Source organism: Doryrhamphus excisus, linkage group LG19 (assembly GCF_037039965.1).
Source record: "Doryrhamphus excisus strain RoL-2023G ecotype Guam linkage group LG19, RoL_Dexc_Guam_v1.1, whole genome shotgun sequence".
Classification (NCBI taxonomy): domain Eukaryota; kingdom Metazoa; phylum Chordata; class Actinopteri; order Syngnathiformes; family Syngnathidae; genus Doryrhamphus; species Doryrhamphus excisus.
The window spans coordinates 16,386,315-16,411,977 of record NC_136375.1 but is presented as its reverse complement, the minus strand read 5'-3'; the positions used below and the strand labels follow the sequence as shown (position 1 = coordinate 16,411,977).

General features: G+C 38.8%; 3 protein-coding genes across 8 annotated transcripts; 2 read left to right on the top strand and 1 right to left on the bottom strand.

Annotated features, from left to right (window-relative positions):
- Positions 1 to 48: 48 nt before the first annotated feature.
- On the top strand, positions 49 to 17,684 carry LOC131106840 (C-Jun-amino-terminal kinase-interacting protein 3). Of its 2 annotated transcripts, none has more exons than XM_058056291.2 (28): positions 49 to 198; positions 1,468 to 1,706; positions 1,785 to 1,979; positions 2,050 to 2,170; positions 3,465 to 3,535; positions 3,600 to 3,664; positions 5,831 to 5,903; positions 5,983 to 6,137; positions 6,216 to 6,451; positions 6,523 to 6,580; positions 6,647 to 6,799; positions 6,874 to 6,916; positions 7,841 to 7,968; positions 8,037 to 8,090; positions 8,274 to 8,378; positions 9,767 to 9,899; positions 9,969 to 10,055; positions 10,120 to 10,167; positions 11,214 to 11,355; positions 11,456 to 11,498; positions 12,783 to 12,863; positions 12,954 to 13,021; positions 14,461 to 14,609; positions 14,694 to 14,865; positions 16,226 to 16,339; positions 16,403 to 16,501; positions 16,569 to 16,655; positions 17,204 to 17,684. In XM_058056291.2, the coding sequence occupies exons 2-28, from the start codon at positions 1,608 to 1,610 to the stop codon at positions 17,320 to 17,322; spliced, it is 2,898 nt and encodes a 965-aa protein (XP_057912274.2). In that variant the 5' UTR covers positions 49 to 198; positions 1,468 to 1,607; the 3' UTR covers positions 17,323 to 17,684. The 2 variants fall into 2 exon arrangements, with proteins under 2 accessions (XP_057912274.2, XP_057912273.2); XM_058056290.2 differs by having other exon boundaries at positions 6,213 to 6,451.
- Positions 17,685 to 17,974: 290 nt separating this feature from the next.
- On the bottom strand, positions 17,975 to 19,465 carry LOC131106843 (transmembrane protein 238-like). Its single transcript, XM_078798955.1, has 2 exons — positions 19,319 to 19,465; positions 17,975 to 19,221 (listed from the first exon to the last, which is right to left on the bottom strand). Exon 2 carries the CDS (start codon positions 19,179 to 19,181, stop codon positions 18,852 to 18,854), a length of 330 nt encoding a protein of 109 aa, XP_078655081.1. The 5' UTR covers positions 19,182 to 19,221; positions 19,319 to 19,465; the 3' UTR covers positions 17,975 to 18,851.
- On the top strand, positions 18,970 to 25,632 carry ccdc106a (coiled-coil domain containing 106a). Of its 5 annotated transcripts, none has more exons than XM_078798952.1 (7): positions 18,970 to 19,205; positions 21,211 to 21,289; positions 21,373 to 21,471; positions 21,550 to 21,795; positions 23,128 to 23,394; positions 23,474 to 23,635; positions 24,582 to 25,632. In XM_078798952.1, exons 2-7 carry the CDS (start codon positions 21,220 to 21,222, stop codon positions 24,896 to 24,898), a joined length of 1,161 nt encoding a protein of 386 aa, XP_078655078.1. In that variant the 5' UTR covers positions 18,970 to 19,205; positions 21,211 to 21,219; the 3' UTR covers positions 24,899 to 25,632. The 5 variants fall into 5 exon arrangements, with proteins under 5 accessions (XP_078655078.1, XP_078655077.1, XP_057912278.2 ...); XM_078798951.1 differs by having other exon boundaries at positions 18,970 to 19,271; XM_058056295.2 differs by lacking the exon at positions 18,970 to 19,205 and adding an exon at positions 20,170 to 20,332 and having other exon boundaries at positions 23,477 to 23,635.
- Positions 25,633 to 25,663: the final 31 nt, after the last annotated feature.

The following is a 25,663-nucleotide window of genomic DNA, read 5'->3' as shown; positions in this document are numbered from 1 at the left end:
TGTAAGCTGATTGGCCAAGCGGTAGCCGTGACACGTGTCAAACTTAAAAACACCGCCCTTTTTTTCCCCCTAAACTGTAATTGACAAGTCCACTCCCCCTTAACCCCCCACGCACGCATACTATACACAACCAGCGAAAGTTGACTTATTTTTGAAGACGTGAAATAAACTTTACCAGCCGGGAGTCAAACATTTCAGGTGAGTTTGTGTCGAAAGAAGTGGCGACTCGGTTTGCCTTCTTGTCAGGTGTCTCCTGTCAGCTTATTTATACAGTGACACTAGTAGCTTGTGGCAGCTAGCCTACTAAACTAACTATTGACCTTTAAAGTCGCCTTCCTACGTGCTTTATCGTCTAAATATGTGTAGGAGTCATTGACACACACCTCCTGTATACACCTCCTGTACACCACTGATTATTTTATCGTAACATAAACGCTGACGAAGCTAAGCTAATATGGCACCTGCATGTTAGTTCAGCGGTAATGCTCATTATTCTGTTTATGTTGTGATCAAATGTTTAAATGGTCAACCGTGGCACCAAAACCTGGAAATAATCTTCTTACAGTCCCAAAACACAACAAAAATAGTACATCCCCATACCTAACCTCTAATATAAGTGAATGCTTCACAGCTATGCTCATTTTGAACTGGAGGGGAGCAGACACAACACTTACATGGAAATGTAAACATGAAAAAAATTACTTAAATAAGGTGAAAATCTACTTTGTATCATAATTGCAATAGTGTCATTAAATACATGAACTAAAAGTGTAAAAAAGTACATAAATAAATCTAAAAATAAAAATTACTTCAATAAAACTGTTAAAAATAAATAAATACAATAGAAGTCTTGATAAAATTATTATTTTTAGTGTTAAAAATAGTAAAAATGAAATGAAATGACTTTAAAGTATTTTTAAAAAATAAATACAAAAAATAACTGAAATAAAACTTTTTTTAAATTGTATAAATACATCAAATAAAAATGAGTATTCAAGTATAAGTATAGAAAATAATAGATAATATAAATAAAAATGAGTTAATAAGAAAAGTGTAAACAAAATTGTAAAAATAAATAAAAATGGCTTAAAAGTGTAAAAATAAATAAAATATAAATGGTTATAATAGAAGCAAAACAATTCATAATAAATAAATAAAAATACCAATGACTTGAACAAAATAAAAAATATAAATAAATAAAAAGAACCAAAATAAAAGTGTAGAAAAAAATAAATGCCTTAAATAAAAGTGGGTCGTGACTCGATGACTATCGGGAATTGTGAAACCCAGGTTGAGATGGTTTGAGAACTCCTGATGTGGAAGATGGATGGGATTGAAAATGTCATCCCTGGTGGGCGTGAGCTTTGTTTACGTTTGTTGAGAGCGCCGTGTCGGTCACGCATTAGCAGAGCGAATATCAATGGCCGTCATAGTTTCAATTTATTCACGTTGTTTTCCTTTTTCCAGCCCCGGATGATGTCGTCCCGGTGGTGTGCAAGCGGAACATGAGGCTTCAGAGGAGCCGGGCACAGCAGCTGGATAGACTTGATGGAGTTGTAGACAGACTTGCTGTTGGTGCTGAATGGTAACAACGCTAACAAAAGGCAATGGAGTACAGTGAGCGAGTGCTTTGCGGGACTGCTGAGGTAGAGCTGGATCCTAACATTGTCAGCGAGGAAGCGGGGAAGCTCTACGCTGAACTGCAGGTCATTTGCTCGTCTTTTTGTTTGTATTCCCTGCACGCTGAAGTTGTGTAATGATAATGCTGCCTCGCCGCATCACAGACCGTCATCGAGACCCACGGCGAAGGAGTGGTGGAGTCCCTGGTGCCCATATTCGTGTGGGTGCTGGAGGGGCTGGCCGGCTGCAAAGCCCAGCTGAGAGAAAGGGAGGACGAAGCGGAGAGCGAAAAAGCCGAACGCGAGCGGCTGCTGGAGCGATACCAGGTTGAGAAGGCGCTGAGGAAAGAAAGTCAAGAGGTGACGCATTTTTTTTTTTTTTTCAAAGCGCACGGTCTGAAACGCTGAACTTGAACGTTCCTCCTTCCAGAGGTACTTGGAGCTGGATGACCAAATAGAGCAGGAGAGGAGAGCCATGAGAGGGAGGGAAAAGGAGCGAGAACGCAGGGAAAGACACCTGGAGAAGAAAGCCAGGGAGCAAGCTGATCAGCGTGAGTACACCCGTCCGTTCCTTGCCGCTGAATCAGCTGATCAAAACTTTAAGATTATCTCTGAAACCATGACAAAAACCTCCTCATTAGGATTCAGTAAAGAGTACCTCCACCGTTCTTGTTCATCACTTCAAAAATGCCTTTCCAGTAAGCTATTGGGAACATTGGTCCAAGTGGTGAAGATGGCTTCACCAAGGGCATCGGCTGTCTGGAACTGATGGCCATTTTTATAAACTTCCCTTGCCATCCATCCAAATGTTCTCTACGGGATGTCAATTCGAGGAACATGTCGGATGGTCCAAAAGAGTCATGTTATTCTCCCTGGAGAAGTCCTTTTGACAGTTTTGACAGTTAGCAGCACAGAAAACCTGTTCATATGCTTTTTAACATTATTAGAGCCCTTTAGACATGAAATAGCACCCCTATAGTCACCTTAACAATCCCATTCTCCAATATAGTAGACAGAATAAGAGAAAATCAGACATATTGGACAGAGAAAACGTGTTTACAATCTTCTAAATATGCTTTTTAACATTATTAGAGCCCTTGAGACATGAAATAACACCCCTGTAGTCACCTTAACACTCCTATTATCCAATTTAGTAGACAGAATAATAGAAAATCAGACATATTGGACAGAGAAAACGTGTTTACAATCTTCCAAATATGCCTTTTAACATTATTAGAGCCCTCGAGACATGAAATAGCACCCCTATAGTCACCTTAACACTTCTATTATCCAATTTAGTAGACAGAATAATTGAAAATCAGACATATTGGACAGAGAAAACGTGTTTCCAATCTTCTAAATATGCTTTTTAACATTATTAGAGCCCTCGAGACATGAAATAACACCCCTATAGTCACCTTAACACTCCTATTATCCAATATAGTAGACAGAATAATAGAAAATCAGACATATTGGACAGAGAAAACGTGTTTCCAATCTTCTAAATATGCTTTTTAACATTATTAGAGCCCTCGAGACATGAAATAGCACCCCTATAGTCACCTTAACACTCCTATTATCCAATATAGTAGACAAAGTAAGAGAAAATCAGACATATTAAATTTCAAGACTGGATGAAGGAAAAACTGGCAATACGGAGAAAAACTCGAGGAAGTCGAGTCGTCTGATGGTTATTGTGCCGCAGTCGGCACCAGTCTCTCAAATCATTTTTCCTAGCTTTTTTATATACTGTAAATGATTCTGTGAACTCTTATCATTTCATGTTATATCGTGGCATAATGATGCTAACGCCTGAATCCACTTTGTTTGTTGTCGTCCTCGCAGTGGTGGCCTTGGAGGAGCAGAAGTCGGCCCTGGGTCGAGAACTGAGCACGCTGAGGCTCGCCCACAACAAGGTCAGATCCAGCATGCATCAGTCTGCACACTCTTGCTCTTCAATCAGCACGTCGTCTCTTTTAGTTGGCTCACTCCTTCCGGGAGCTGACGGAAAAGACGAAGGACTCGGAAAGAGATTCTCCCCTCAGGTAGTTTTTAGTCACTATACATATTTTTTTTTGCCAGCGACGTAACACTCTTTTTACTCAACCCTACCCTCTTCTTTATTGCATTGCATAGTCCATTGTTAACAAGTCGAAGTTATGCATGAGATGTACAATAATCCTTTATTGGTTCATTGACTCCACTGTGATCAGTGAATTTCCATCCAGTGGAACATTTTGACAGTTAGGAGCACAGAAAACCTGTTCATATGCTTTTTAACATTATTAGAGCCCTTTAGACGTGAAATAGCACCCCTATAGTCACCTTAACAATCCTATTCTCCAATATAGTAGACAGAATAAGAGAAAATCAGACATATTTGACAGAGAAAATGTGTTTACAATCTTCTAAATATGCTTTTTGACATTAGAGGCCTCAAGACATGAAATAGCACCCCTATAGTCACCTTAACACTCCTATTATCCAATATAGTAGACAGAATAATAGAAAATCAGACATATTAGACAGTGAAAACGTGTTTACAATCTTCTAAATATGCTTTTTAACGTTATTAGAGCCCTCAAGACATGAAATAGCACCCCTATAGTCACCTTAACACTCGTATTATCCAATATAGTAGACAGATTAAGAGAAAATCAGACATATTAGACAGAGAAAATGTGTTTACAATCTTCTAAATATGCTTTTTGACATTATTAAAGCCCTCGAGACATGAAATAGCACCCCTATAGTCACCTTAACACTCCTATTATCCAATATAGTAGACAGAATAAGAGAAAATCAGACATATTAGACAGAGAAAATGTGTTTACAATCTTCTAAATATGCTTTTTGACATTATTAGAGCCCTCGAGACATGAAATAGCACCCCTATAGTCACCTTAACACTCCTATTATCCAATATAGTAGACAGAATAAGAGAAAATCAGACATATTAGACAGAGAAAACGTGTTTACAATTTTTCTAAATATGCTTTTTAACATTATTAGAGCCCTCGAGACATGAAATAGCACCCCTATAGTCACCTTAACACTCCTATTATCCAATATAGTAGACAGAATAATAGAAAATCAGACATATTAGACAGAGAAAATGTGTTTACAATCTTCTAAATATGCTTTTTGACATTATTAGAGGCCTCGAGACATGAAATAGCACCCCTATAGTCACCTTAACACTCCTATTATCCAATATAGTAGACAGGATAAGAGAAAATCAGACATATTAGACAGAGAAAATGTGTTTACAATCTTCTAAATATGCTTTTTGACATTATTAGGGGCCTCGAGACATGAAATAGCACCCCTATAGTCACCTTAACACTCCTATTATCCAATATAGTAGACAAAGTAAGAGAAAATCAGACATATTAGGCAGAGAAAACATGTTTACAATCTTCTAAATATGCTTTTTAACATTATTAGAGCCCTCGAGACATGAAATAGCACCCCTATAGTCACCTTAACACTCCTATTATCCAATATAGTAGACAGAATATTAGAAAATCAGACATATTAGACAGAGAAAACGTGTTTACAATCTTCTAAATATGCTTTTTAACATTATTAGAGCCCTCGAGACATGAAATAGCACCCCTATAGTCACCTTAACACTCCTATTATCCAATATAGTAGACAGAATAAGAGAAAATCAGACATATTAGACAGAGAAAACGTGTTTACAATTTTTCTAAATATGCTTTTTAACATTATTAGAGCCCTCAAGACATGAAATAGCACCCCTATAGTCGCCTTAACACTCCTATTATCCAATATAGTAGACAGAATAATAGAAAATCAGACATATTAGACAGAGAAAACGTGTTTACAATCTTCTAAATATGCTTTTTAACGTTATTAGAGCCCTCAAGACATGAAATAGCACCCCTATAGTCGCCTTAACACTCCTATTATCCAATATAGTAGACAGAATAATAGAAAATCAGACATATTAGACAGAGAAAATGTGTTTACAATCTTCTAAATATGCTTTTTAACATTATTAGAGCCCTCGAGACATGCATGTTCTCACATCCTTAGTTAGTTAGTTAGTTAGTTAGTTAGTTAGTTAGTTAGTTGTCTATATGTGCCCTGTGATTTGACAGCATGATTTATTCCTGGGTATATTTCTTTGAAAACCGGGAATAGAGTGAAGTGAAGATATTTCTGTTATTATTCGGCACATTTAGGAATCACACACAACACAAAAGTACGGAATTGGCATCCATCCACAGCTTGTCGGAATCCAGTACGCAGGAGAAGGTAAACCGACTTGACTGTTTTTTTTTTTTAATCGAATGATGATCATTCCAACGAAATAGTGGATGCCTTCCGTTGACAGCGACCACATTCCAACTCTGGTCCGCCGTGTCCGGAAGATGTCAAATCCAGCCAAGGACAGGCCATCGTGACGTCTGCCTCGGATCAGTTTGTCAACGACATCATAAGCTCCACTCCTGAGCTGAGACACTTCCACGGTTCCTTGGATGAGGCCGGGTACTGGGAATGATGGGAAAAGCTTCCAGTGAAGGATCCGGTCCATCATTTCACTCTTCTTGCTTCATCCATCAGCAGCGCTCTGGCAGAAGCGTATGAGACCAGCTTGGAGGATGAGCTTAAGGAGGACGAGGTGGAAGCTGGAGGAACGGGAGCAGAGACCCTGGAAGAGGAGGAGGACGAAGAGGAGAATGAAAAGGAGGAGGAAGACGGCATGGAGTGGGAGCAACGTAACACAGACTCAGTTTTCTCTGAGCTCTCGGAGCTGAGTCAGGATTTGGTGGAGAGTGTTGACCGAGGCGCCAGCATCAGAGGTAACGGTGCATTAGCACGAGGCTGCGTTGACATCAGTCACCCTCACTATTCATAAACACCCCTTATCTAGGCAGCACTGACCAGTTTGAGGAGATTCTTTCCCAGTACGAGGATCTGAAAGTCACGCAGTGAGTTCCACGTTAGCATCAACGTGAGGAAGCGCGGCGGTTTTTTCCTTCCGCTTTCTTTTCCAGCGAGTTGGTCGACGCCGCCCGCAAGGCTCTCATCTCTCGAGTGGTGGAGCTGACCGACGACCGCTCCGCTCTCAAACTGGAAGTGGCCTCTCTACGGGAAACGGTGTCTCGATTAGAGGGCCGGACGAAGGAGAAGGAGGAGGAAGCGAAAAGGTGCCTGCTAGCTTAGCTCGTTCTGCTCATTCTTATGGTCTGCTTTCACGGCCCAATTTCTTCTCTCATTTTAGGCTTCGAGAGAAATTGGAAGCGTTTCAGGCATCAGATCATGACGTAAGACCGCCTTCTTCTTCGAAACCTTACGTATACCCTGGACTGGTGGCCAGCCAATCCCAGGGCACATATAGACAAACAACCATTCACACTCACATTCATACCTATGGACAATTTGGAGTCGCTAATTAACCTAGCATGTTTTTGGAATGTGGGAGGAAACCGGAGTACCCGGAGAAAACCCACGCATGCACGGGGAGAACATGCAAACTCCACATGGCCGAAGGTGGAATCGAACTCAGGTCTTCTAGCAGTGTGGCCTGTGAGCTAACCACTCAATCACCATGCAGCCCTGACATTAATTAATTCATTCATTAATTTTCTGCCGCTTGTCCTCACAAGGGTCACGGGGGTGCTGGAGCTTATCCCAGCTGTCTTGGGGCGACAGGCGGGGTACACCCTGGACTGGTGGCCAGCCAATCACAGGACACATATAGACAAACAACCATTCACACTCACATTCATACCTATGGACAGTTTGGAGTTGCTAATTAACCTAGCATGTTTTTGGAATGTGGGAGGAAACCGGAGTACCCGGAGAAAACCCACGCATGCACGGAGAGAACATGCAAACTCCACATGGCCGAGGGTGGAATCGAACTCGGGTCTTCTAGCTGTGTGGCCCGTGAGCTAACCACTCAACCACCGTGCATAAAAGTATTTTTTCCAATTCATTATAATGAGAAACAAAAACGTAGGTTGAGGAAAAAGGTATGACGGTATTTCTTCTAGTAAATGTTCTTATTGTAGTTACGACTATATTCCCATAGTATTATCAATTTCCACCCCAATCTCAATTTCTATCTGTTCTTTATGATGTTAGGACTTATTAGTGCAATAGTAGATAAAACCTTTATTTGCTACAGCTTGGATGTGATTGGATAATACGGCACACGTGTGAGCAGCATCACTCTTTCCCTACAGGCCTCACTAAGCGCCTCCATGCGCCACTTTTCCCGCTCTGAAATGGCTCGTGTGGTCATGGAGAAGAACCAGTACAAACAGCGGCTCTTTGAGCTGCAGGAGGCCCTTCGGCAAAGCCACACGCTCAGGTATGGTTTCCTTTTTACCGGGAGTTCAGACCTTCAGATCTTCAGTTGACACTTTTTGTCTCCTGTAGAGCAACAAAAGAAGAGCGACTGTCAGAGGAGAGAAGGTCAAGCCTTTGGGTAAAGTAAGTGTCTTCAAGGTGTCATCCATAATGTAGGTCGTTTGGATAAATGTCATATGACAGCAGTCGGCTGACATGTTTTGGGGAATGTTGCACATGACCCGCAATCCATAAACACACTTATTTCCCTTTTCTGTGCCTTATAAAGATAAGAAAACACCTTTCTAACAAAAAATTGTCTTCAAGGTTCAATCGCTTTTTTGGCCTGACCAAACAACCGCTGATCCTACCTCCGTCAACGCTGCCGCCGCTGACTCGCCCTCCTCTGCCACTTCAAGATACTCAGGCAGAGTAAGTTTCTCCATATCTACATATCTTCTCTACATCTTTACCTTCTTGTCCTCTCTGGATATTCTTTTCATGTCAAATGTTAACTGCACTTGCTTTGGAAATTTGCCTATCATCCACAATCCTTAGGTGAGACATGAACGCTGGTCTTGCACCTATCTGTGCATTCTAAAGCTATAAGGGTAATGAATGCATGTACTGCTTATTTCACTATCAACTCTTCTGAAAAAACCTCAAAAAGACTGTGGATGATGGGCACTTTTCCTTTAAAATCAACCTATCCTCTTATTATATTTACATGAACATGCTGATGAAGATGCACTGGTCCTGTTTTCTTTTGGAAATAAATACATCTACAAATACATTTATTTAATCATTATTATTAGAGCCCTCTCCACATGAAATAGCACCCCTATAGTCACCTTTACACACCTATTACCCAATATAGTAGACATAGAAAACATGTTTACCACCTTCTAAATATGCATTTATCAATGTTGGAGCCCTCTAGACATGATATAGCACCCCTATAGTCACCTTAAACTCTTAGTAGCCAATATAGTAGACATAGAAAACATGTTTACCACCTTCTCAATATGCATTTTATCAATATTAGAGCCATCTAGATATGACATAGCACCCCTATAGTCACCTTAAACGCCTAGTAGCCAATAGAGTAGACATAGAAAACATGTTTACCACCTTCTAAATATGCAATTTTTCAATGTTAGAGCCCTCTAGACATGAAATAGCACCCCTATGGTCACCTTAAACTCCTAGTAGCCAATAGAGTAGACATAGAAAACATGTTTACCACCTTCTAAATATGCATTTATCGATATTAGAGCCCTCTAGACATGACATAGCACCCCTATGGTCACCTTAAACTCCTAGTAGCCAATAGAGTAGACATAGAAATCATGTTTACCACCTTCTAAATATGCATTTATCGATATTAGAGCCCTCGAGACATGACATAGCACCCCTATAGTCACCTTTACAGTCCGATTACCCAATATAGTCGACATGGAAAACATGTTTACCACCTTCTCAATATGCATTTTATCAATATTAGAGCCATCTAGATATGACATAGCACCCCTATAGTCACCTTAAACGCCTAGTAGCAATAGAGTAGACATAGAAAACATGTTTACCACCTTCCAAATATGTATACAATTTTTCAATGTTAGAGCCCTCTAGACATGAAATAGCACCCCTATAGTCACCTTTAAATTTCTAGCAGTCAATATAGTCGTCACAGTACTTTCTTAATAATTAGATCATCTACATATGCACCTTACTAATGTTACACAGTGTCATATAAAGGTCTGCAGTAGATGTGTGTCGTGTTTTCATCACTCCCAATGGGGCCAATGCATTCTCTTCAGATCGTCTGCTCCTGCTGCTTTATCGCCCCGTGCCAGGAGGAGGGAGCTGTACAGAGAAATTCGTTCGCACATATGGGGAACTCTAGGGAAACGTCAGCTCCACGGCTGGAGCGTGCCACTGGCTGACACGCAGGTACTGTACGGTAAAGGGACACAGTGGAAATAGGAAAGTAGCAATGTGTGTGGAATTCTGTGTTCGTAGGAGTCTCAGGAAGCCGTCCCGGAGCCCAAAGATGTGCCGGTCCTAACGCAGCTCCGACTCTTGGACCAAAGAGACTCTACTGCAAAGGTGATGCTTGTTGATGGCAGACTGTGAACGCTTGGAAAGGAGGGTAAATGATGCTTTCTTTCAGGTGAACTGTGCGGTTGCAGTCCCGTCTGAGATGTCAGGAGAGGCCACGGTGAGTTCTTCCCACGTCTTCCTTCTACCATCCCTTCCTTAAGGCTTTGGCCCACGGCATCGTTTAACCAGTCCTGAATCTGAAAAGCAAAAGAATAATCAATAATAATAATAATGAAAATACACACTGACTTAAATAAGATTGTAAAAGAAAATATTTAAAATTGTACTAAAGTTTACTAAATCAATAATTAATAAAAATACAGATAATGTATTATTAGAGTTCTCTGGATATGAACTAACACCCCTATAGTCACATTTACACTCCCAATACCCAATATAGTAGACACCATAATACAGAATAAGACATGCAAAATCAGTGTTTGACTTTCCAAATAGGCTTTTTAAGATTATTAGAGCCCTCTGGACAGGAACTAACACCCCTATAGTCACATTTACACTCCTAATACCCAATATAGTAGACACCATAATACAGAATAAGACATGCAAAGTCTGTTTATGACTTTCTGAATAGGCTTTTTAACATTATTAGAGCCCTCTGGACAGAAACTAACACCCCTATAGTCACATTTACACTCCTAATACCCAATATAGTAGACACCATAATACAGAATAAGACATGCAAAATCAGTTTATGACTTTCTGAATAGGCTTTTTAACATTATTAGAGCCCTCTGGACAGGAACTAACACCCCTATAGTCACATTTACATTCCCAATACTCAATAGAGTAGACACCATAATACAGAATAAGACATGCAAAATCAGTTTATGACTTTCCAAATAGGCTTTTTAAGATTATTAGAGCCCTCTGGACCGGAACTAACACCCCTATAGTCACATTTACACTCCCAATACCCAATATAGTAGACATCATAACACAGAATAAGACATGCAAAATCTGTTTATGACTTTCCAAATAGGCTTTTTAACATTATTAGAGTCCTCTGGATATGAAGTAACACCCCTATAGTCACATTTACTCTCCTATTAGCCAGTATAATCAACTTGATAAAGAAGCAGAGAACACACACTGTATGCAGTGAACGTTCACACTGTCACACAAAGTCCAAATCCTGTCTGTCAGTGCTCTGTGTGGGTGGTGTCTGGCCCCGCCTCCAACAGTGACGTGACGGTGATGGACCCCACTCGATCCAACACCGTCCTGGATCGTTTCAGCCTCCCTCCCACAGCTCCTGCCCTCTGCATCTGTGCCGTGCCCCCCCTAGGTCAGTGGCCCCCATCCCAACCTCTCCCCACATCTCCGCTATTTTACCGGGAAAGTGATGAGATTTTCCTTTTCACACTTTCCTGTTTGTCTTCTGACAGGCGACTCTCCAGGAACTGTGTGGATTGGAACTCAGGAAGGAAGGTAATGTGTGCTGAATCAACACAAACCTGCATGCTGCGACACAGAGCTTTTTAGCATTTCAGCTCAAATGCTCACGTCTAGGGAGGGATGCCCAATTCTGTACTTTTATATGCACCCACCCAATTTCATCCATTTAAATATAGTTTTTAACATTATTAGAGCCCTCTATACATGAAATAACACCCCTATAGTCACCCTTACACTCCTATTACCCAATATAGTAGGCATAATAACAGAAAATAAGACATAGAAAACCTGTTTACCACCTTCTAAATATAATTTATAACATTATTAGAGCCCTCTAGACATGAAATAACACCCCTATAGTCACTTTTACACTCCTATTACCCAATATACTAGGCATAATATCAGAAAATAAGACATAGAAAACCTGTTTACCGCCTTCTAAATATAATTTATAACATTATTAGAGCCCTCTAGACATGAAATAACACCCCTATAGTCACCTTTACACTCCTATTACCCACAATAGTAGGCATAACAACAGAAAATAAGACATATAAAACATGGAAAACCTGTTTACCACCTTCTAAATATAGTTTTTAACATGATTAGAGCCCTCTAGACATGAAATAACACCCCTATAGTCACCTTTGCACTCCTGTTACCCAATATAGTACACATCATAAGGTAATACAAGACATAGAAACCCTGTTTACCACCTTCTCAATACGCTTTTTAACATGATTAGAGCCCTCTAGACATGAAATAACACCCCTATAGTCACCTTTACATTCCTGTTACCCAATATAGTAGACATCATAAGGCAATATAAGACATAGAAACCCTGTTTACCAACGTCTAAATGCGCTTTTTAATATGATTAGAGCACTCTAGACATGAAATAACACCCCTATAGTCACCTTTGCACTCCTGTTACCCAATATAGTACACATCATAAGGCAATATAAGACATAGAAACCCTGTTTACCACCTTCTAAATACGCTTTTTAACATGATTAGAGCCCTCTAGACATGAAATAACACCCCTATAGTCATCTTCACATTCCTATTACCCAATATAGCAGACATCATAAGGCAACATAAGACATAGAGACCCTGTTTACCACCTTCTAAATACGCTTTTTAACAAGATTAGAGCCCTCTAGACATGAAATAACACCCCTATAGTCACCTTCACCCAATTATAGTAGACATCATTATAGAAAATTAGACATTTGAGACACAAATAAGACTCACGCTTGTGTGCGTTTCAATAAAATCTGCCTGACTGCACCAAAACTCTATCCTTTTGTCCTCCAGCATAGTCATACATGCGGCCTCTGCAGGCAGGGGGCGCTGTCTCCTCTCGGTGTCCCTCTCAGAAAGTGTCCATTCGCTCATGTAAGTTGTTGTTGTTGCTTTATATTTATTATTAATATTAAATAATATTCACTGACATCCAAAGGTGTACTTTGTGCCCCCCCACTCCAGGTACTCCCAAGGTCAAGTCATAGCTGGCTTAGGTGACGGGACTTTAGCCTTCTTCTCCAGTAGTTCAGGTGTGTTTACTATGGTAGTAAACTAGTGCTGTGTCTTATGGGTTGTGAGGATAAACCCATGATAACAATCCGCCATAAATCACAGGGCACATATAGACAAACAACCATTCACACTCACATTCATACCTATGGACAATTTGGAGTGGCTAATTAACCTAGCATGTTTTTGGAAGTACCCGGAGAAAACCCACGCGTGCACGGGGAGAACATGCAAACTCCACACAGAGATGGCCGAGGGTGGGAATTGAACCCTGGTCTCCTAGCTGTGAGGTCTGCGCGCTAACCACTAAACCGCCGTGCCGCCTAACAGATTCATGAATAAATTAAATTAAATTAAATTGTCCGTATTTCTGCATGTCAAACTGTAATAAATGTAATTGGATTGGGCTTAGGTGATTTTCTATGAGAAAGTTTGCTTTGGTTCCAGTCCGTTTTGGTTTGAGTCGGACCTTGTGTAACAGATTCATGAATAAATTAAATTAAATTAAATTAAAATGTCCGTATTTCTGCATGTCAAACTGTAATAAATGTAATTGGATTGGGCTTAGGTGATTTTCTATGAGAAAGTTTGCTTTGGTTCCAGTCCGTTTTGGTTTGAGTCGGACCTTGTGTAACAGATTCATGGATAAATTAAATTAAATTAAATTAAATTAAATTGTCCGTATTTCTGCATGTCAAACTGTAATAAATGTAATTGGATTGGGCTTAGGTGATTTTCTATGAGAAAGTTTGCTTTGGTTCCAGTCCGTTTTGGTTTGAGTCGGACCTTGTGTAACAGATTCATGAATAAATTAAATTAAATTAAAATGTCCGTATTTCTGCATGTCAAACTGTAATAAATGTAATTGGGTTGGGCTTAGGTGATTTTCTATGAGAAAGTTTGCTTTGGTTCCAGTCCGTTTTGGTTTGAGTCGGACCTTGTGTAACAGATTCATGGATAAATTAAATTAAATTAAATTAAATTAAAATATCCGTATTTCTGCATGTCAAACTGTAATAAATGTAATTGGATTGGGCTTAGGTGATTTTCTATGAGAAAGTTTGCTTTGGTTCCAGTCCGTTTTGGTTTGAGTCGGACCTTGTGTAACAGATTCATGAATAAATTAAATTAAATTAATATGTCCGTATTTCTGCATGTCAAACTGTAATAAATGTAATTGGATTGGGCTTAGGTGATTTTCTATGAGAAAGTTTGCTTTGGTTCCAGTCCGTTTTGGTTTGAGTCGGACCTTGTGTAACAGATTCATGACGTCAACCAAGGCACCACCGTAATCTGACCCAAGCTATTTTGGACACTAAAAAAGCATGTGGATGTAAACCAAGGCCAAGTGTTTTGCAAAAATGTTAACCAAAAAAGGCGCTAACCAAGGCGTAGGTCAGATGCATCTACCACAAAGTCCTATGATGGCCACGTGTTGATGATGTGCTGTGATTGACAGGTGGCTGGAACGTGCAGTCGCATTCAGTGATGCCACTGGGTTCGAAACCCGTGCAGCCTGTTCGCTGCTGCCTGGCCAAAGGTAGCCGCTTGTGGGTGGGATACTGGAACAGAGTTCATGTGGTGGACATTCCCAGCAGGAAGGTGGAGGTAATAAAACGTGGCGCACTTTGCCTTTTTTTTTTACTTCGGAATGATTTGAAATGTCCCCATCTTTTGTCTTGATCTTTGCAGAATGTTTTTCCAGTCTCCGAGCGCAGCGAGCAGCAGGTTCGTTTCCTGTGTGCCGGAGGAAGCGGCGTTTGGACGGCATGCAGACTGGACCCCCTGCTCAGACTGTTTGACTGGTCCACCGGGCAGCTGCTACAGGAAGTGGATCTTACCGCCCTGGTCACCAAATCATTAGGTGCTAGCATTTTAACTCTTTCTTCTTACTGCACGTAGCACGTAGCATGTAGCACGTAGCACGTAGCACGTAGCATAACCTCTACAGCCTAGGTCACAACCAGAGATGTGTTTTTTTTTTCTTTAGCTGTTTGATATATATATTAAATTAAATTAAACTAAACTAAACCCTGGTCTCCTAGCTGTGAGGTCTGCGCACGAACCACTCAACCGCCGTACAGCCCCAATTTAATTTAATTTAATTTAATTTAATTTAATTTAATTTAATTTAATTTAATTTAATTTAATTTAATTTAATTTAATTTAATTTAATTTAATTTAATTTAATTTAATTTAATTTTTTAAATTACATTTTTTAAATTAAATTACATTTTTAAATTAAATTACATTTTTTAATTAAATTACATTTTTTAATTAAATTACATTAAAAATTTAAATTTAATTTAATTTAAAAAGTAAATTAAATTTAATAAAAAATTAAATAAAAAAAATTAATTTAATTAAAAAATTAAATGAAAAAATTTAATTTAATTAAAAAATGTAAATTAATTAAATTAAAATTTTAATGTAATTTACATTTTAAATTAAATTAAAATTTTTAAATTTTTAATTTAATTTAATTTACATGTTAAATTAAATTAAATTAAATAAAAATTTTAATTTAATTTAATTTACATTTTAAATTAAATTAAAATTTTTATTTTAATTTAATTAATTTACATTTTTTAATTAAATTACATTTTTTAATTATTTTTTTATTTAATTTAATTTACTTTTTAAATTAAATTAAATTTACATTTTTAATTTAATTAAGTTACATTTTTTAATTAAATTAATTTTTTGATTAAATATTTTTTTTAATTAAATTTTTAATTTAATTTAATTTGCAATTTTTAATTTAATTAAAAAATTTAAATTAATTAAATTAATTTTTTTTAATTAATTAAATTAATTAAGAAAGCAGGAAGTGAACAAATGTAAGAGTTAGTGATTGTAAAAGTACCAGATGGAGGGGTAGGATTTAATAAGCTTTGCTTCTTCCTACTCTTTTTGGACATGTGGAACTGGGAACTGATTATGGGATGCACTCAATTGGAATCTGATGCATGTTCTAATGAAATGAAACCATTACCATTTCCAAAAAGTGCATTTAGAAGGTGGCAAGCAGGTTTTCCATGTCTCCTTTTCTCTTATTGTGTCTACTATATTGGGTAATAGGAGTGTAAATGTGACTATAGGGGTGTTATTCTGTGTCTAGAGTGCTCTAATCATGTTAAAAATTGTGCTTAGTAGGTCATAGAGAACTCTAACCCCCTGGCATGGGTGTGTGGTGTGAATCCCGTGTGGTTCTGTGTTTGCAGGCCAAGCTTTCCTGGCGCTCTCACCTCTTCAGATCTCCTCGCTGGCGGTCATCTCCGGCCGCATGTGGGTGGGCACGGGGGGCGGCGCCATCTTCTCCATCCCCTTAACGATAAGTATGCAGGAATTCATGCTTTCAGCAGAAGGCGTCCGCCCTGTATTGATATTTTTGTCCGCAGCGTCTGCGTCCGAGTCCATCCCGTTTTGCAGCGTGGCCGCCGCCCAGCTGTGTTACCACGGTCACAGACAAGCGGTCCGCTTCATCCTTGCCGCACCTGGTAATCAGATTATTGATGCCCGGGAGCTCTTGAAGTGGCCGCCCTTCAGTAATGTTCTTCTTCTCAGGTTGCTTGGTGACCTCACCTGGCGGCAGCGTTACGCCCTCTCAGCTTATCCTGAGTGGAGGAGAGGGCTACGTCAACTTCCGCATTGGTGAGTCAGACTATATAAATATATATATATATATATATATATATATATATATATATGAAAAACAAAGTCCAGGCTGTGGATGGTGGGTCTGTATTCATGTTGCGCTTTTCATCTTCTTCCTGCCATACTTTTACACGATACATCATAAATAAGGTCAATTAGATGGCTGTAATGTATTTCAACCAGGAGCAATACTTAATTTGTCCACTAGATGTCGCCAAAGAGAGAGTAGACCAATGGCAGTGGGACAGTAGATAGTTGAAAAAGACGTCAGGTAAGGACAGACAGTTGTTTTGATATTTTATTTTATTTATATTATATTTTATTAGATTATTATAATATAATATACTTTATTGTATATTATTATTATTATTTAATGTAAAACTATTATATAAAATTATTCGACATTTCCTCATAATATTACAAGTTTATTCTGGTAAATTTGCAACTCTTTTTTTTTTTTTATTATTATTCTGACTTTGTTGTCATTCTAGTTAGATTAACTCTGTCCGCACCCTAATTTCTAAACTTCTATTTCCCCCCACAAGGAGACGACGCGAGTGATGAGTCTGTGGAGTCGGCCCAAGCGACACCGCAGCGATCCCAACGCAGTCACGTGATCATCTGGCAGAATCCCACCCCGGCCGTGGCGACCTCTGCCCTCTGACATCTCCTGGATGCCTCTGGTGCCTACCCCCTCCCCGATGCCGGCGTTACGCAAACGTTACTTCATGAGACTGGCGTCTGTACTCGTTGATCGTACACTCATCCGCACCGTGTTTGCATCATCAGCGCTAACTTCTCATCCTATGGAAGCAGGTCAAAATAATCAGCTTGACTTTTTTTTTTATTGTGTATTTCCTGTCTTGAGCATTGTTGACATGTACCTCCACATACTGTACGTACAGTACCTCTATGTATGTATTGACTTCTATGCACGGAAAGCTTTGATTGTTTTAATGTTGGCTCTTTTCTTGTCATTTGCCTTCTTGCACCAATCCTGAAATGCAAATGGGACTCCCAGGAAAACTTTGATGTCTGCCTTCTCTTCCCACGGTAACAACACAAACAATCACTGCTTAGTCTGTGTAGCCCTTATTATACACTATCCATACACCGTCTGTGCCAAAATAGAGAAATTTGTTATTTTTTTAGGAAAAATATACACCTTTCTTGTAGCAAAATTTGAAATATGAAAGAAATATGCTAGTAGTCAAATTAAGAAAATTAGCTTGCAGAAAAAAGTTATGGGGAAAAAATCATAATAAAGTCAAATATATACTTTTACAAGCATGAAGTGCAAATATTAAGAGGAAAAAATTTTATTTTGTTAATTCTGTCACAAATATAATTTTGCAAGGATAGCAATGTAGAGAAAATAACCTCATTTTAGTCGCATAAAGTTCAAGTATTACAGTAAAAAATATTTTGTAAGTCATAATATAAGAAACTAATGTTGCACTTTTTGAAAGGGAAAAATGTATATTATGGCAGAAAAAAGAACATTTACAAGAAAGTTGAAATGGTTGCCTCATTAAACGGAGAAAATGGCAGTAACTTCACAAAAGTATTTACCAAGAGCAACAAACCAAAGATAAAAGCAGCAGCTTTTATGTATGTTTTGTATGCACGTATTCTTACAAAGCCAAAAAGCTAATTTTATGGGAGAAAACTGGATAAATGACATTTTAGTAACAGAGTTGACATATTAAATATTTTATATATTTTAAAGTCAATATAAGAAAAAAAAATGTGGAAAATGTTACCATGTTATGAGAATAAAGTCAAAATATTATGTGGGTGACGTCATAATTATGAGATGAAAATATATGCGAATAAAGTCCAAATAATACAAGAAAAATGTTGTAGTCTAAGGAGAAAACACATTGCAATTAATATGAGCATGATTTGACATATTAAAGAAAAACATGTATTTTTTGTGATAATATTTTGAGAAACAAAACAAGTTTTTTTTGGGGGGGGGGGGTTGCAATATTATGGGAATAAAGTTGAAATATTTTGGTGGAAGTTGATAAGTTGACGTCAGTATGACAAAGCTTAGATTCACCTCCTTTCTTGAACATAAATAACTTCATATCAGCTCCAGTATTTCCATAACTGTTGCATCCTTTCATTTTTCGGACACCCGAATTGGGGTTTGTTTGTCCTCCAAGTATTCCCGTCGTGCTCCATGGTCTATGTTGGACTGCTCCGAGTCCTGGGCAGGCGTATCCTCCTGCTGAGGGATCTAGCCAGGCGGTCCACGGCTCCACCCACGGCGCCCCCCAGCTCCTTCCTGGATGTCAGGCCCTCGATGTTCCCGCTGTACCACAGCACCCAGCCCGCCAAGGACAGGAGCACCAGCAGAGCCCCGGAGTACACCAGAAGGTCCCCGAAGTCGCGTCCTCGGATCTCCAGGGGAGCGAAAACCCCCAGCAGAAGTGATATGACGCCCAGGAGGTCCATCACCACGGCAAACACCAGGGCCAGCTTGCAGTGGGACAAGCCGTCATACTTGGACGCCATGGCTTGTCGTCAAAAGGCTCAAAGGTGCCACACCTGTGCGCTGTGAGATGGAAGTTACAATAACCCGAAGACCCTGAACGCAGCACTCAAGTACGAAACAAAACCAAGGAAACAGCCGTTATGATCAAAAAGCTTACCCTTGAAGGGGCTTCCTTTTGTGGGAGACGTGTAGAAAACACTTTTAAGCCACCACCGGCGGAGACCTTATCAAGTTGTCAGTTGAGTCGGTAGTAAACACTGAAATTTGACACCTCGCTTGTTCTACCTGTCCTCGATGGCGCAATCAGATGGAAAGGAAAAAAAACTTTATTTCAACAAAGTGAAACAGCCTAAAATCACAATCTCGTATTGTTTTCATTTAGTGAATTTATATTAAAATGTAACATTTTGTAAACCAGTTTAATATAGTGCTATATTAACAGACGGAAATGACGTCACACGCTGAAATTATTGTTTGCATATGGCTCGTGAGACACGCACACCAAAATAGGCTACATTGATGTGATTGTATGTTTTGATTTACATTTAAATTCGTGAGGATAAGCGGTAGAAAATGAATGAATGAATGAATATAACGAAATCCTCTGGACCATTCCAAGTGCTGTATAAATCACATTGTCATCGTAACCGGAAGTGACATCACCATAGCCTTTGTTGGCATGATTTTGGTTTGTCGCCTCTAAGCTAGCAGTTTTCCCACAAAACTAATACCCATCCCAAATTAAACTTTAATTTGACGAAATTGTATTTATTCACTTGGCACTTCACGTGACATTTGATTTATTCATACTAAATTGTTATGTGGGATATTTAATGTCGCAGTAACAGGAAGTGACATCGTCGTTGCTGTTAGCGTGTAAACTGGCACATTTGAAAATATCGCCCGTTTTTTCGAACAAAACAACACATATCTCAAGTGAAATTTCATTTTATGATATGTTATTTGTTTTTATTACATTGTAGTTATTTGGGGAGTGTTTCTATAAGGAAGTTCATTATAACCGGAAGTGACGCCATCATCTGCGCTTATAATAAATCTGATTGTTATTGTTAGCTTGTTAGCTAGCCGACAAGCTCCCAAGATGGCGACATGACAGAGTAATAGCGTCTTATTACATGTTTATGATGCAGTTATTACCAGCGTAAATGCGGTACGTACCGGACCCATACGGGAGACTTTGCAACCCGGAAAATAAGAATCTTGTCGGAAAGGCTGAATTATACACAGAAAGTCTTGTTGATTGGCTTGTGGTGTTATTTTGACAGCTTGAGTCGAGCTAGCTTCTTGACTGGGTCGTTGGATCTCGTTAGCATATTCCTTCGGTATTGTTAGCAGATGATGTCATAATCATATGTGAATATCGTGTCTCGTTAAATGTCAGAGCAGCTTTACCGCTTCGATGTATATCTGTAAAGTCGTTTTTACCATCGGACTATTTATTAGGTACACTATAATGACGACCAACACAAAGCACCAACAAGCCAAACATTGTTCATATCACAAGAAAAAAAAGTTGTCATCTAATGAGATTTTTAAAATTTTTATTATTTTTTTTACATTTTAATATTAGTAAAAATAACATAACTAACCAGAAAAAATGGTAAAACATTTTTAGTAGCATAGGTACACTATAATGACGACCAACACAAAGCACCACCAAGCCAAACATTGTTCATATCACAAGATAAAAAGTTGTCATCTAAAGAGATTTTTTTAAATTTTTATAATTTTTTTTACATTTTAATATTAGTAAAAATAACATAACTAACCAGAAAAATGGTAAAACCATGAGCTAAAACCATTTTAGTAGCATAGAGTTGAAATATTAACATTAGGAGAAACAATCAAAACAAAACAATGTTTTTTTTGAAAATTAATGGAGGTAATATGATGGGAATAAAGGAGGAAAATTTAAATAAAGTCATAATATTTGGGAAAAAATGTGTAATTGAGCCAGAAAACCTATTCTTACGAGAATAAGTACAGCCCTGAGCTAAATGGATATTATTTCTGTTATATATTTTCCAGATATTGGCCATGGAGAATGGAAACCGGTGTGAGGTTGCAGGCGCATCCAAGAGCAACTCCGCTTCTCTCCACTTGCAGAGTAAGATGGTATTTTTGGTGTCAATGTTCCCTTTTAAAAAGGATACTGCCAGTCCTGATTGTGCTTGTTTGTCTCCTGTTCAGCTCCCAAAAATGAAGAGATTTATGAAATAACCATGCCGCTGGAAGAAAGCAGCTTCGAGCAGCAAGGATTTCTCCAGCAAAGCGACGCAAACTTTGATGGTGAACAAGCGTCCGTCTTCTATGTTAGCTGTTTCTTTGTATCATTGGGATAATGGCCTATCGTACCATCCTTCTCAGAGTCTCTGCCGTCTGCTGGCCACTCTTCGGTCAGCAACTCCTTCCGGGCCATGACCAACCTACGCACGCAGCTGCAGATTTCTCTGGAGAAAAATTCCTGGCTGCAGAAGAGAATCGAGGACCTGGAAGAGGAGAGGGACTTCCTTCGGTGCCAGCTGGACCGATTCATCTCTTCCACAAAGAGTCAAGGCGATGAGCCGAGACGCTTCACCTGGAGAGGGAGGAGAGAGGATGAACGTCCCGCTGGTAGGCCCAAAAACACCCATGTTATCTCGCCAAAGTCAGCACACAGCCCCAACAGTCTGGTTTTTGGCTGTCGGGTGGGGGTGTATGTGCTGGGGGGGCTTCAGTGGGCGGGGTTCACCGAGGGTTGAATGGCAGACGACCTCTGTCAGTCAACTAGTCAGCAAACATATACTGATAGATAGATAGATAAAAAGAAAGAAAAAAGATAGATGGATAAAAAGAAAGAAAAAATATAGATAAAAAGAAAAAAAAGGATAGATAAAAAGAAAAAAGATAAGAAAAAACATAAATCAAAAGAAAGAAAAAAGATAGATAGATAAAAGGAAAAAAGATAGATAAAAAGGAAAAAGAAAGAAAAAAGATAGATAAAAAGAAAGAAAAGAGAAAAAATAAAAAAGATAGATAGATAAAAAGAAAAAAGAAAGAAAAAAGATAGATACAAAGAAAAAGAAAGAAAACATATACTGATAGATAGATAGATAAAAAGAAAGAAAAAAGATAGATAGATAAAAAGAAAGAAAAAGGATAGATAAAAAGAAAAAAGAAAGAAAAAGGATAGATAAAAAGAAAAAAGAAAGAAAAAAGATAAGAAAAAACATAAATGAAAAGAAAGAAAAAAGATAGATAGATAAAAAGAAAAAAAAAAGATAAAAAGGAAAAAGAAAGAAAAAAGATAGATAAAAGAAAAAAGAAAGAAAAAAGAGATAAAAAGAAAAAGATAGATAAAAAGAAAAAAGATAGATAAAAGAAAAAAGAAAGAAAAAAGATAGATAAAAGAACAAAGAAAGAAAAAAGATAGATAAAAAGAAAAAAAGATAGATAAAAAGAAAAAAGATATATAAAAAGAAAAAAGATAGATAAAAGAAAAAAGAAAGAAAAAAGATAGATAAAAAGAAAAAGAGATAAAAAGAAAAAGATAGATAAAAAGAAAAAAGATAGATAAAAGAAAAAAGAAAGAAAAAAGATAGATAAAAGAAAAAAGAAAGAAAAAAGATAGATAAAAGATCAAAGAATGAAAAAAGATAGATAAAAGAAAAAAGATAGATAAAAGAACAACGAAAGAAAAAAGATAGATAAAAAGAAAAAAGAAAGAGGCTGGATGGATGGATGGATGGATGGATGGATGGTCTTTATTGTCATTGCCCAATATCACAGCAGTGAAATTACCAACGAAATGTCGTTGCCTGGCTTCCGCATAATAATAAATAATAATAATAATAATAATAATAATGTGGAGATTGAGCGTATATTGTAATACAATGTTGAGGTATTTAGTCCGATGATGTACATGTGTGATTGCACCCTTATTCCCGCCTATCCCCCCTCTTCTAGAGCAACAAACGACGGACTCGCCACGCTTCCCCTCTCACCAGTTCCTCCAGCGAAGGCCGGCCGGTCCGAGCGCCGCTCCCGCCAAAAAGCACGTCTCCGACGCCGTAAGCACCCACCTGGCCTCCATGAACGCTCTGTTTACCTCTGCACCGTCCCAGGCCCTCCTTCAAGGGCTGGGCGCTGCGGGTCACTCATCCAGCGGCAGCAGCGCCGGCTCCACCAGCTCCAGCCGAGCACTCCTGAATGGACACGGCAGCTTAGGAGCAGGTCATAATGCTGGAACCCGGATCTCCTCAGGTACTCTTCCGTGCCAGCAGTACATGACCTCTGTCTTTTGGCTGTGCAGCAGATTCCTTTTCGCTCTTGGGAGAATGTGACGAGTACTTGGAGCATGATGGCTACCTGGAGGAGGAGGAAATGATGCCGGTTGAGGATGCCGTCAACAGCAGCAAACAGCAGCAGTTCAAGAGAAGGCGGGTATTCCGAGGCCTTAAAGAGCGGCAAAGAGGTAAGACTCAGACTCCACAAACCCCCAGTGCAGGGGGCCCCGACCCCCGCTTTGGTACCAGGAAAACCAGTTGCAATCATTTGCAAAAATCACACACTTAAAGTAGAAAAAAAGACGCTTACTCGCTTTGTCTGCCGCTGTTCTAGGTCCTGAAACAATGCATAGCGTGACTTTTTATCCGCCAAATGGCATCTATTTGGAAATATGAACAGGCTTACTCCAGCTGATGTCAAAGAAATATATAACAACATCGTCCTTTTTTCACCACGCTCCTTGCAGATTGTTTTTCAATGGAGAACATGTAAAAAGGGTAAATATGTCAACAATACGTCAGCCCGGGTTATCGTGTTTTTTCGACTACCATCAAACATTTACGCCACATTGTGTGCAACGTGTTGTGTTATTCATACACTGCGTGAGTCTATCAGTGTTCTTGATATTTAATTTAATTTAATTTAATTTAATTTAATTTAATTTAATTTAATTTAATTTAATTTAATTTAATTTAATTTAATTTAATTTAATTTAATTTAATTTAATTTAATTTAATTTAATTTAATTTAATTTAATTTAATTTAATTTAATTTAATTTAATTTATAAAATAAAAAAAATATTTTATTTTATTTAAAAACTTAAACTATGTTGGGAAAGCAGGAAGTGAACAAATGTAAGAGTTAGTGATTGTAAAAGTACCAGATGGAGAGGTAGGATTTAGTAAGCTTTGCTTCTTCCTACTCCTTTTGGACATGTGGAACTGGGAACTGATTATGGGATGCACTCAATTGGAATCTGATGCATGTTCAAATGAAATTAAACCATTACCAAAATCAGTTAGCATAGCGCAGGTTATGTCGCCTGTCCAATGATGTCATCAGCGGGTGACTCTCAAACGTGCCACCTCCCATTTGAATGCCGAAGCTTCTTATTTCATTGTCTGCATTTCAGTAAAAGACGCCGCCGGAGTGCTCTTCCGCTACAAGAAGATCCTCCTCACATACCAGCGTCTGAAAAACATGTCCAAAGCCTTCCAGATCCACGGCGTGGACCGCAACACGGTGGCTTCCACCACGCCCATCGCAGAGCTGCTCCTGGTGGCGCCGGAGAAAGTGGCGCTGGTGGGAGAGTTCGACCCCTCCAAGGAGAAGCTGCTGGACTACGCTCGCCGCTGCTACACGGCGCTGGATGAGGAGACGCTGAGCCGGGTGCAAGCCCTGAAGAAAAACAACCTGCTCCTGCCCATCTCATACAGGTTCAGACACTGACTGTCTCAGAGGACGTCTTTTTCACTTTTGTGGTGATGGCTTTCCTTTTCTTTGGCGCACTGCCACTTTGTAGACATCATGAAGACCCAAAAGTAGAGATGCTTGTTATCTTTTTTTTTTTTTCAAACCGATATGATACACATCACTACTATCAGGGGAAGCAGAGTATAGAGGGGGGAGGAGCAAACAGCTGCGGCCCAGCAAGGTGCACTGTATTCAGGCGCACGCTCCGAGGACCCGGTGTGACACCACAGAGGTCTCTGGCCAACCTTTTGTACTTTTCAAATGGCACAAGGTTTATTTGTGTATCCTCCAAAATGACATTATGAGCATTAACAAATTCAGACTTATGGACAATTCCGACTATTCACTTAGTCTAACATGCATGTGTTTTGGGATACAACACGCAACCACTAGGCCACTCCGTGACCCTCATGATGCTCACTTTATTATGTTCCACTCTATGTGATGTAAAATCTGATTTATGAGGTTAGGCTAACATTTGGATACAGTAATAATTCAAACTATACAGCTACGTGGCTTCACAAGTTTTTTTTTTCGAGTGCACTGATTTTGTACCGTAATGCCATGTTTGTAAGAAATACGCAGCCCGTATTTATATTCAATGTGGTGTTTTTTTGTGTGTCTTATTTGTATTTTTGTCAACCTTCCTTCTGTCACTTGCCCTTTTAAAGTGTCGTCCAAGAATTAAAACAAATTTGGATTTTGAAAAAGTCTCTAATTGCTGTTATTTATTGAGTAAAA

Coding starts and splice junctions, on each gene's coding strand:
- LOC131106840 (XM_058056290.2), top strand. CDS start 1,608: ATGGAGTACAGTGAGCGAGTGCTTTGCGGGACTGCTGAGGTAGAGCTG. Junction 1,980..2,049: donor TGAGGAAAGAAAGTCAAGAG/GTGACGCATTTT, acceptor TCCTCCTTCCAG/AGGTACTTGGAGCTGGATGA. Junction 16,340..16,402: donor CTCCATCCCCTTAACGATAA/GTATGCAGGAAT, acceptor TTTTGTCCGCAG/CGTCTGCGTCCGAGTCCATC.
- LOC131106843 (XM_078798955.1), bottom strand. CDS start 19,181: ATGGCGTCCAAGTATGACGGCTTGTCCCACTGCAAGCTGGCCCTGGTG.
- ccdc106a (XM_078798952.1), top strand. CDS start 21,220: ATGGAGAATGGAAACCGGTGTGAGGTTGCAGGCGCATCCAAGAGCAAC. Junction 21,796..23,127: donor AGAGGATGAACGTCCCGCTG/GTAGGCCCAAAA, acceptor CCCCTCTTCTAG/AGCAACAAACGACGGACTCG. Junction 23,636..24,581: donor CCTTAAAGAGCGGCAAAGAG/GTAAGACTCAGA, acceptor TCTGCATTTCAG/TAAAAGACGCCGCCGGAGTG.